This window comes from Mesoplodon densirostris, chromosome 8, assembly GCF_025265405.1.
Source record: "Mesoplodon densirostris isolate mMesDen1 chromosome 8, mMesDen1 primary haplotype, whole genome shotgun sequence".
Classification (NCBI taxonomy): Eukaryota; Metazoa; Chordata; class Mammalia; order Artiodactyla; family Ziphiidae; genus Mesoplodon; species Mesoplodon densirostris.
Genome location: NC_082668.1, coordinates 35,022,885 through 35,035,654, shown reverse-complemented (window position 1 = coordinate 35,035,654; position 12,770 = coordinate 35,022,885). Strand labels below are relative to the sequence as shown.

Genomic DNA, 12,770 nt, shown 5'->3' with positions numbered 1-12,770 from the left:
AATATAGTGATGGACGCATAGTGTACACTGAACACATGAATCAGCAGAATATGTATTAACTATAGCTTATATGTGAATGATGTTCCTGAAACTGAAGTAACTATACTTTTTTAGTCTCTATTACTCTCAGTGGAGAGAGCATGTGTTGGGATAGGGGAGATATCAGAATCAAACTATGAATACATGAGCTCCACATTCCATTCTGTTAGCCTACCAGGCTAGCAGCATGCCTACTCCCTGTCAACAACATCCCCCAAAACAAACAAATCTTATATAAGGAGTCAATACTATTGATGAATTTTGTATTTCTGCAGGACGTTGTGGCAGAAAAAAAGGTTGAGAAACAGTCCTCTAAAACTGCACCAAAGGGACTAGAAGTTACCAATCTCTGAATAGCATTACATAAACTAAAACCAATTCACACAGCAGTAAAGAAATTATCTATGCTTTTAGCTTCCCTATAGAAAATTAAAAGGGTTACAAAAAGGTTTTACTACTATGTATGTAAAAACAAAACAAACAAAACTAAACAAACCATCAAATAATGTTATATAAAAGTCACACTTAAAATAAAAGTCAAACTTAGGCGAGAAGTCAAAGAGTAGGCATTATTTGGTAGTATAAAGCTCAAAAGTCAACATCACAGTGCTAGAAACATTTGCTTGAAAAGAATGAACTTGTTCATTTTTACTTAAAAAAAAAAAACTATGAATGCTCAATGAAGCCAAGAAGAAAAGAAATATAAACTAACACATCAAAAAAAAGGAAACATTTAGCCTGAAAACAAGTGGCTTCATTTTTTTTTTTTAATTTTAATGTACATCATAACAAACTTAGGTTACAAGTATACAATTCTCCTAATTTTATAAAACAAGAAATGGAGAAATATAAAGTGTTCTAACTTAGAATTCTGGAATAAGTTGCTATAAAAGTTATCAAATTCACTAAAGTACCTTTACAAGACGAGGAACTGTTGTTGGAAAATCGGAATGCCCAAGTTGACCAAAGGTATTGCTACCCCATGAGTAAACCTATTAGAAAACAACAGGAAAGTAGGTAAGAGATGTGACTCTGAGTTTCCATGTCAATTCTGAACTTTTATAATAACATATATATACCAACAGTTACACACAAATTACTTATACTAGTCTTTCCACTCTTTAGAATAAAAAATATTAAGAAAATTCACTTTAAAACAAGACTGAGATAATGGGGAGATAGAGTACATAGTTAAGACACACTCCAAGGACTAATAATAACAGTAACTAATATTTTGGGGGGGTTATTACCTGCCAGGCGTTGTTCTGAATATACTTTCTGTGTATTAATTAATGTTTCATTATCACAAGAACCTTTTTTTTTAATAAGGAAATTGGCCCAGGGAGGTCACAAATTTGTAAGCAGCAGGGCCAGGATTTAATCCCAGGAACTATCCTATACTGCCTCTTACAAAGAAAGTGATTTTTTTAAAAAAAGGTAAGTACCATGAAGAAAAAGTAATCATGATTCTTTACTCTGTGGATAGGAGCACTATGGAATGACTAGAGAGCCTTTTTATACATGAAGAGTTGCTGTAGGAGACACACAAATACCTATGCTCCACTACAGACGAAAAACAACCAGATTGCAATGGCTATGTTTAATGAAAATGGTTTTGTTTATTCTGATTATAAAAGCAATTCATGATCACTGTACAAGACTGTGACAGTACGAAGAAATAAAAAGAAAGTGAAAACCACTGATGAATCAACCACTTAGAGATAACTACTGATACTACCTTGTTTTAGGAACATACACATATATCAGTATAATTCCAGAAATTTCAATATCTACTAGATATAATGAATATACAAAATGGGACTCTACTATCAATGCTGTTTTGTGACCTGATGTTTTTTATGTAATGCTCTGCATTGACATTTTTCTAGGGCAACAAGTATAGAGCTACAATATCATTTATAATAACTACATAAAATTCCACTGTGGGTGTAGTTTAATCAATTACCTAATGAAGTAAGTACATCTATTAATAATTTCTTTCCAATTATTTAATATAAAAATTACATTAAAAATCCTTGGATAGGGCTCCCCTGGTGGCACAGTGGTTGGGAGTCTGCCTGCCGATGCAGGGGACACAGGTTCATGCCCTGGTCTGGGAGGATCCCACATGCCGCAGAGTGGCTGGGCCCGTGAGCCATGGCCACTGAGCCTGCGTGTCCGGAGCCTGTGCTCCGCAACAGGAGAGGCCACAGTGGTGAGAGGCCCGCATACCACACACACACACACAAAAAAAACCCTTGGGTATATATATTAGTGTATATATTTCCTTAAGATAAGTTCCTAGGCAAAGAACTCTGGGTCAATGAACACACACATTCTGATTTTTGATACATACTGACAAACTGTCTTCCAGCAAAGTCCAGTGTACATTCCATTCCCACCAGCACTGTGTGTACCTTTTCCCCACACTCTCACCAACACTTAGTACTAAATGCAATACTTGCTAACATGATAGGTGAGAAAATTTTGTTTTAATTTAAATTTGCTTACTGAGTAGTTGACCATCTTTTCATTTGTTGCTGGCCATTTCTATTTTTTCTTCTATGAATGAAATACAAATGTCCTTTCACAATTTTTCTTTATGGATCAGGTAATAACACAGTCATATATGTTACAAATTTTTTTCCCATATGTTATGTATCTTAATTTAGTTTATGGGGTTTTTTCGGTTTGTGTTTTAGTTTTTGCTGTGTGGGACTGCTGAATTATTACGGAGACAAACATATCACCTTCACGTTCTAATTTCTGGTTTTCATGTCATGTCTTTTTCTACTCCTAAGATTACTGGGAAAAAAATCACCTAACTGTGTTCTTACACCTGTAAGGTTTTATTTCTTAAAATCTACATCTTTACTCCATATGGAATTAGAATATGTAAAGTTATCTTAATTTTCTTTTGCAAATAAGAAGCCAGTGGTTCTAACAGTACTTACTGAGCACTCAGTCTTGTTTTTTCACCTGATTTGAAATGCCCACTTTTTATCATAGAATAAATTCTCACATACACTTGGGTCTATTTCAATTCTACAGGTATATTTCTGTTATAATAATCTGTTTGTAGTTTTATAATATATTTTATAAGGCTAATTCTTACTCTTCCTTTCTGTTCTTTTTCAGAATTTATGTGGCAACTCCTATGTTTATTCTCCTAGAATAATTTTGGGAATCATTTTATTAGGTTGTAAATATTCTATTGGAATATTTGGGGATTGTACTGAATTTACACTCTACTGATTTAATAATCTAGGAGAAATGGCATTTTTGCAACATTGATTCTTCTCATCTAAAAATAAAATTTCTTGACTATAATCCTGCAGCCTGTGGAACAAAAACCACATTCACAGAAAGACAGACAAGACGAAAAGGCAGAGGGCTATGTACCAGATGAAGGAACAAGATAAAACCCCAGAAAAACAACTAAATCAAGTGGAGATAGGCAACCTTCCAGAAAAAGAATTCAGAATAATGATAGTGAAGATGATCCAGGACCTTGGAAAAAGAATGGAAGCAAAGATCAAGAAGATGCAAGAAATGTTTAACAAAGACCTAGAAGAATTAAAGAACAAAAAAGCAGAGATGAATAAGACAATAACTGAAATGAAAACTACACTAGAAGGAATCAATAGCAGAATAACTGAGGCAGAAGAATGGATAAGTGACCTGGAAGACACAATGGTGGAATTCACTGCTGCAAACAGAATAAAGAAAAAAGAATGAAAAGAAATGAAGACAGCCAAGAGACCTCTGGGAAAAAATTAAACGCAACAACATTCGCATTATAGGGGTCCTAGAAGGAGAAGAGAGAGAGAAAGGACCAGAGAAAATATTTGAAGAGAGTATAGTTGAAAACTTCCCTATCATGGGAAAGGAAATAGCCACCCAAGTCCAGGAAGCACAGAGATTCCCATACAGGATAAACCCAAGGAGAAACGTGCCAAGACACATAGTAATCAAATTCACAAAAATTAAAGACAAAGAAAAATTATTAAAAGCAGCAAGGGAAAAACGACAAATAACATACAAGGGAACTCCAATAAGATTAACAGCTGATTTCCCAGCAGAAACTCTACAAGCCAGAAGGGAGTGGCAATGATATACTAAAAGTGATGAAAGGGAAGAAGCTACAACCAAGATTACTCTATCCGGCAACGATCTCATTCAGATTTGATGGAGAAATCAACAACTTTACAGAAAAGCAAAAGCTAAGAGAATTCAGCACCACCAAACCATCTCTACAACAAATGCTAAAGGAACTTCTCTAAGTGGGAAACACAAGAGAAGAAAAGGACCTACAAAAACAAACCCAAAGCAATTAAGAAAATGGTCATAGGAACATACATATCAATAATTACCCTAAACATGAATGGATTAAATGCTCCAACCAAAAGACACAGGCTTGCCGAATGGATACAAAAATAAGACCCATATATATGCTGTCTACAAGAGACCCACTTCAGACCTAGGGACACATTCAGACTGAAAGTGAGGGGATGGAAGAAGATATTCCATGCAAATGCAAATCAAAAGAAAGCTGGAGTAGCAATACTCATATCAGATAAAATAGACTTTAAAATAAAGAATGTTACAAGAGACAAGGAAGGATACTACATAATGATAAGCGGAGCAATCCAAGAAGATATAACAATTATAAATATATATGCACCCAACATAGGAGCACCTCAATACATAAGGCAACTGCTAACAGCTATAAAACAGGAAATCAACAGTAACACAATAATAGTGGGGGACTTTAACACCTCACTTACACCAATGGACAGATCATCCAAAATGAAAATAAATAAGGAAACACAAGCTTTAAATGACACAATAAGCCAGATAGATTTAATTGATATTTATAGGACATTCCATCCAAAAACAGCAGATTACACTTTCTTCTCAAGTGCACACAGAACATTCTCCAGGATAGATCACATCTTGGGTCACAAATCAAGTCTCAGTAAATTTAAGAAAATTGAAATCATATCAAGCATCTTTTCTGACCACAATGCTATGAGATTAGAAATGAATTACAGGGGAAAAAACATAAAAAACACGAACACATGGAGGCTAAACAATACGTTACTAAATAACCAAGAGATCACTGAAGATATCAAAGAGGAAATCAGAACATACCTAGGGACACATGACAATGAAAACACGACAATCCAAAACCTATGGGATGCAGCAAAAGCAGTTCTAAGAGGGAGGTTTATAGCTATACAAACCTACCTTAAGAAACAAGAAAAATCTCAAATAAACAATCTAAACTTACACCTAAAGGAACTAGAGAAACAAGAATACACAAAACCCAAAGTTAGCAGAAGAAAAGAAATCATAAATATCAGAGCACAAATAAATGAAATAGAAAGAAAGAAAACAATAGCAAAGTTCAATAAAACTAAAAGCTGGTTCTTTGAGAAGATAAAAAAAATTGATAAACCATTAGCCAGACTCATCAAGAAAAAGAGGGAGAGGACTCAAATCAATAAAATTAGAAATGAAAATGGAGAACTTACAAAAGACACCACAGAAATACAAAGCATCCTAAGAGACTACGACAAGCAACTCTATGCCAATAAAATGGACAACCTGGAAGAAATGGACAAATTCTTAGAAAGGTATAGCCTTCCAAGGTTGAACCAGGAAGAAACAGAAGATAGGAACAGACCAATCATAAGTAATGAAATTGAAACTGTGATTAAATATCTTCCAACAAACAGAAGTCCAGGACCAGACGGCTTCACAGGTGAATTCTATCAAACATTTAGAGATGAGCTAACACCCATCCATCTCAAACTCTCCAAAAAATTGCGGAGGAAGGAACACTCCCAAACTCATTGTATGAGGCCATCATCACCCCGATACCAAAACCAGACAAAGATACTACAAAAAAAGAAAATTAAAGACCAATATCACTGATGAATATAGATGCAAAAATCCTCAACAAAATACTAGCAAACAGAATCCAACAACACGTTAAAAGGAACATACACCATGATCAAGCAGGATTTATCCCAGGGATGCAAGGATTCTTCAATATATGCAAATCAATCAATGTGATACACCATATTAACAAGTTGAAGAATAAAAACCATATGATCATCTCAATAGATGCAGAAAAAGCCTTTGACAAAATTCAACACCGATCTATGATAAAAACTCTCCAGAAAGTGGGCATAGAGGGAACCTACCTCAACATAATGCAGGCCATGTATGACAAACCCACAGCAAACATCATTCTCAATGGTGAAAAACTGAAAGCATTTCCCCTAAGATCAAGAACAAGACAAGGATGTCCACTCTCGCCACTATCATTCAACATAGTTTTGGAAGTCCTAGCCATGGCAATCAGAGAAAAAGAAAGAAATAAAAGGATAAATATTGGAAAAGAAGATGTAAAACTGTCACTGTTTGCATATGACATGATACTATACATAGAGAATCCTAAAAATGCCACCAGAAAACTACTAGAGCTAATCAATGAATTCGGTAAAGTTGCAGGATACAAAATTAATGCACAGAAATCTCTTGCATTCCTATACACTAATGATGAAAAATCTGAAAGAGAAATTTAGGAAACACTCCCATTTACCACTGCAACCAAAAGAATAAAATACCTAGGAATAAACCTACCTAGGGAGACAAAACACCTGTATGCAGAAAACTATAAGACACTGATGAAAGAAATTAAAGATGATACCAACAGATGGAGAGATATACCATGTTCTTGGATTGGAAGAATCAATACTGTGAAAATGACTATACTACCCAAAGCAATCTACAGACTCCGTGCAATCCCTATCAAATTACCAGTGGCATTTTTTACAGAACTAGAACAAATCATCTCAAAAGTTGTACTGAGACACAAAAGACCCCGAATAGCCAAAGCAGTCTTGAGGGAAAAACAGAGCTGGAGGAGTCAGACTCCCTGACTTCAGACTATACTACAAAGCTACAGTAATCAAGACAATATGGTACTAGCACAAGAACAGAAACACAGATCAATGGAACAAGAGAGAAAACCCAGAGATAAACGCATGCACCTATGGTCAACTAATCTTTGACAAAGGAGGCAAAGATATACAATGGAGAAAAGACAGCCTCTTCAATAAGTGGTGCTGGGAAAACTGGACAGCTACATGTAAAAGAATGAAATTAGAACACTCCCTAACACCATACACAAAAATAAACTCAAAATGGATTTGAGACCTAAATGTAAAACTGGACACTACAAAAGCCTTAGAGGAAAACATAGGAAGAACACTCTTTTTTTTTTTTTTTTTTTTGTGGTACACGGGCCTCTCACTGTTGTGGCCTCTCCCATTGCGGCACACAGGCTTGGGACGCACAGGCTCAGCAGCCATGGCTCACGGGCCTAGCCGCTCTGTGGCATGTGGGATCTTCCCGGACCGGGGCACCAACCCATGTCCCCTGCATTGGCAGGCGGACTCTCAACCACTGCACCACCAGGGAAGCCCCAAAGAACACTCTTTGACATAAATCACAGCAAAATCTTTTTTGATCCACCTCCTAGAGTCATGGAAATAAAAAGAAAAATAAACAAATGGGACCTAATGAAACTTCAAAGCTTTTGCACAGCAAAAGAAACCATAAAAAAGACGAAAAGACAACCCTCAGAATGGGAGAAAAGATTCGCAAACGAATCAACGGACAAAGGATTAATCTCCAAAATATATAAACAGCTCATACAGCTCAATACTAAAGAAACAAACAAGCCAATCCAAAAATGGCAGAAGACTTAAATAGACATTTCTCCAAAGAAGACATACAGATGGCCAAGAAGCACATGAAAAGCTGCTCAACATCACTAATTATTAGAGAAATGCAAATCAAAACTACAATGAGGTATCACCTCACACCAGTTAGAATGGGCATCAACAGAAAATCTACAAACAACAAATGCTGGAAGGGTTGTGGAGAAAAGGGAACCCTCTTGCACTGTTGGTGGGCATGTAAATTGATACAGACACTATGGAGAACAGTATGGAAGTTCCTTACAAAACTAAAAATAGAATTACCATATGATCCAGCAATCCCACTACTGGGCATATACCCAGAGAAAACCATAGTTCAAAAAGACACATGCACCCCAATGTTCATTACAGCACTGTTTACAATAGCCAGGTCATGGAAGCAACCTAAATGCCCATCGACAGACAAATGGATAAAGAAGTTGTGGTACATATATACAATGGAATATTACTCAGCCATAAAAAGGAATGAAACTGAGTCATTTGTTGAGATGTGGATGGATCTAGAGACTGTCAAACAGAGTGAAGTAAGTCAGAAAGAGAAAAAGAAATATCGTATATTAACACATGTATGTGGAACCTAGAAAAATGGTACTGATGAACCGGTTTGCAGGGCAGAAGTTGAGACTCAGATGTAGTGAACAAACGTATGGACAACAAGGAGGGGAAAACCGCGGTGGTGTGGGGATGGTGGTGTGCTGAATTGGGCGATTGGGGTTGACACGTATACACTGATATGTATAAAATGGATGACTAATAAGAACTTGCTGTATAAAAAAATAAATAAAATAAAATTCAAAAATTCAAAAAAAATAAAAATAATAATAAAAATAAAATTTCTCTTTATTCCTATTTTCTTTTATAACTAGAAGAGTTCTTGAATTTGTGTCATGTGGGCTCTACACTTTTCCTATTAACGATGTTCCTATTTCCTTAATATTTTTGTTGTAATTGTGAACAGCTTCTTTTTCCCCAAGTATGCTTTCTTCTTTACCTTGCTTATTTTGTAACTTGCTACCTTCCTAATTTCTTATTTTTAAGCCTTTTTGATGATTCATCATGTTAATAATAATAAAATTATCCTTTTCTTTCCTAATATTTATATTTATTTATATGAGCTATAATAGCTTTTTGGCTATCCTACTATGTGATAGTCAAAATAAAGCACTTAAAGGTTTTAGAATCTTTTACTGACTTTTCTTAAAAAGATAAAGGGACTGATGAAGAATCATTATATGAATATATTTAAGAATAAGTTTGAAAAACTACTTTCCTTAGGAGGGTTTATGCATATGGGCATGGTTTTAAATGATTCTGGAGGTCACTTTCAGGTCCCACAATTTTAAGAGAGAAATACGTTTTGGTTTCTTAGTGTCTTACATATGGATTTTCTTCATCAGAAAACAGAAATTCACCCATACCCTAGAAAACTCAGTTCTATTTTTCCATAAGAGCACGTTATAGAAAGCTTCTTTGTCAAGTAGGCCAATGTTGAATCCAAAGTCTACAGTCACGTGTGTGACTTTAGCCAAGTTACATAATTTCTCTAAACCTCCCTTTCCTCACCTGTAAAATGGAAATAATACAGTGCAATGTAAAACACTGAAAAGATCAAATGAGATACAGGATTGTTGCCTGACACACAGCATATACTCAATAAACGATGGTCCAGTCTCATCAGGTTGGCCCTCCATGAAATGAAGATCAGCTTTTAATAGTTTGCCTCCTACCTGGGATTTCGCAGTAAGTGCAAGAGAATGGTAACCACCTGCCTCCAGATGGATTACTTCTTTACCATCCAGACATTTTACACACAATGGTTGAAGCCTTAAAGAAAAACATACACACACACATAAAATTCAAAGTAAGAAGTATTCTCAGCAACAATCATGGCCTTTCTCAAATTATGGAGTAAGTGCTTTCAAGTAAAAATTTCAAAAGAAAACATTAAGATAAAAATACTGGATGTATGTTCAATCTACTCCTAAATATAAATACTTTTTAATGGTTTTAACCTAATCTTTTGTCTATTAATCACTAATTAACCACCATAGTTCAGAATCTGTTAAGAATCATAAAACAACTGAATGATTCATATGGCAGAGAATATACTCAGGACAATGAAATATAACCAAAGAGGGGAGTTGTCATTTTTTTAACACATTAGTTGCTTTCACTCTTCTAGGAATAAAAGAGACATTTATATTAACTGGCTGTTTTAGATAATCATTCTATTTACACACTTTCACAAATATCTATTGTTAATATCATAAGAGTTTCTCTTAAACAAAACAGTTTTTCCGTGATGTACATGAATAGACATGGTTAATTACTGTGGTTATACTTATTCTGGCAGCAGCAGATAGACCACTTTCAGGTAAAAAAAAAATTGTTGGTTGTTTTCTATAAGTTAAAAATTTGAACCATTCACATGTTCCAATGAAATACAATCTTATCAACACCCCTTTCTGTATTCTAAGATGAATATACATCAAAGAAGACATGGAAAGATATACCATAGACACTTAAGTCCTTTATTGCTAGAAACAAATTCAAGACTAAGACTGATTGGGGGTGGGAGGTGTTTGTTTTGTTTTTTATCAGAGTTAATGGTGTATAATAATCTAGAGCTAGAAGAAACCATATTTCCTCTATGAGGAAATGGAGATTTGGAGACCTTCCCAGGAGAGAGGTTGTTTAAGCTAATTTCTAACAGTAAACACTGGCAGCACTCACCTAGGCAGAACATCACCATGCCCCAGCTGTCCTTCCTTCCCTTTCCCCCAGGTCCACACCTCTGTTCTCAGAGAAGGCAGGAGCGCATCCGCTTCTCCACTGTATGTCGGGGTCAGAACCACTGTCCGCGTTTTCACCCGTGCAGCTTTTCTCAAGAGCCTGGGGGAGACTGAAAACAAACCAGAGATATTATGAGGGAGTGGATGGATAAGAAAAAAGGTACCACTTTAATGAACTGTTGATTTTCAAAGAAATACACTAACATGGTATTTGTGAAGCATATTCTACAGGTTCTCAGCAAAACTGGGGATTAAGTGGTCAAATGAGTTTGGTAAGCACTGCCTACTGCATTCTTTCCTCCTCCCTACCTGCCCGGTAGAGATTCACACACACGCATTAGCATGCTAAGGGTGCTGAAAAGTCCTGCAATTAAAAGCCCTGTTTAAATCTGTTTAACCCTGCCCCACTTCCAAACATTTAGCCGCAAAATCCTTTTCTGTATAACATTTGTTATACAGAATGTCTATGTGACATCCTATGGAACTGGTATTCTAAAGAATAAGCTTAACAAAATACTACACTAAGGCTAACAAATATTTTTCCCATTTCAAAGCAGAGTTAAAAGTTAAGCCTTTCCAAATTAAGGTCTAAGTTCAAACATACTATAAATATTGTAACAAAAGATTTATTTTAGCCATAAAACTTAAAAGTTTCTACAGTGAGGAAATGGTTATGAATGGGAAGTACTAAAGAGATTTTGTATTTTGCTGCCTACTTTAAATTATTTTATAGAGAACTTAATATTTTTAAAAAAGAATGCTGACATCTTTTAGGGTGTTCAAAATTGTAACAAAGGCATACAACACTGTGTAAATCTTGTACACCAATCTGGTGACAGGATATATTTTGAAGAAAATCATCAAATGTCACTAGGTATAGACTTAAGTCACTTGGTCATTAAGTTGTGGGCCACAAAGAAAGTGATCATCACCGGCTAAGACCACAATCTTTTCTGGTGAGTGTATCATCCACTCGTACATACAAAGACTCAAATATACCTACTTGAGGTTTCCTCAAAGATGTATGCTAGATCATTTTAAAAGAGAGAGAAAGAGTACATGGAAAATTTTTCTAAAGATACTTTAAGTTTACTAAGTAAAATTTCACCTAAGGAAATAAGTCTGTTAGTAGAACTACATATTTCGCATGGTCTAATGGCATGACAAAAATCAATATCCCACATCTGTGGTTCAAGGAGATCTCAAATATTATATTTATACTGAAAATGCTAAAGGACATTTCAGAATAAGAACATTTTGGCCCAAGATTATCCTTCAGACTTAGCAGAATTCATGGGATACACACACACACACACATACAATCAAGACTAGGGTTTTATTTGCACAGATGAATCTAGTGGCGATGAGAATCAGGAGGCAGGATAGCAAAAGTGCTCAGTGGCACAAGAGCAGTAAGTAGAACAAGGGTAGGGAATAGGGACATAGCAGAAAAGGTAAGTTTTAGTCTAGTCTAGTATTCCTAACTTCCTAACCACTGGTTTATACCATTTTGTGCAAAGCTCTAAACTATAGCCCATCGGTCAAATATAGTCCACCGCCTGTTTTTGTAAATAAAGATTTATTGGAATATAGCTCATTTATTTATGTATTGTCTATGACCGCTTTTAAGAAAAGTCAAGTAGTTGTAACAGAGACTGTATGGCCTACAAATCACAAAATATTTCTCTTTAGCTCTTTACAGAGAAAGTTTGCCAGGAACTCCCTGGCGGTTCAGTAGTTAGGACTCTGCACTTTCACTGCCAAGGGCACAGGTTCAATCGCTGGTCAGGGCCCCAAAAAAAAAAAAAGAGAAACTTTGCCAACCCCTGGTTGATCTAATCCAATATTTCTTGAACTTTAATGTGCATGTTAATCACCTTGGGATCTTGTTATAATGTATATTCTGATTCATTAAGTTTGGTATGCAGCCTGAAATCCTGCACTTCTAACAAACTCCCTGATGTTGCTGGTCTGCAAGCCACCTTGAGAAGCAAAAGTCTAGATGACTGAGACTCCTGAACTGAGTGAGAATGTAGAAGCAACACCTGTGCAATATTCTCAATATTCTAAGAAGCTGATTGCTAATGGTTTCAGAAAATGAAGCTTTCTCTTATTGAAGCTTAAGATCATCTTCACTTTCAGG

At 35.6% G+C, this 12,770-nt stretch overlaps 1 protein-coding gene across 6 annotated transcripts in view; it reads right to left on the bottom strand.

The window, feature by feature from the left end:
• The window catches only part of ALS2 (alsin Rho guanine nucleotide exchange factor ALS2), an 87,022-nt gene that overhangs the window by 48,254 nt on the left and 25,998 nt on the right, over positions 1 to 12,770 (bottom strand). For all 6 annotated transcript variants that reach the window (XM_060106041.1, XM_060106039.1, XM_060106042.1 and 3 more), the window contains exons 6-8: positions 10,569 to 10,737; positions 9,563 to 9,659; positions 954 to 1,031 (exon numbers count right to left, since the gene is read on the bottom strand). In XM_060106041.1, the coding sequence (XP_059962024.1) occupies positions 954 to 1,031; positions 9,563 to 9,659; positions 10,569 to 10,737 (344 nt within the window). The remainder of the gene's footprint in view (positions 1 to 953; positions 1,032 to 9,562; positions 9,660 to 10,568; positions 10,738 to 12,770) is intronic.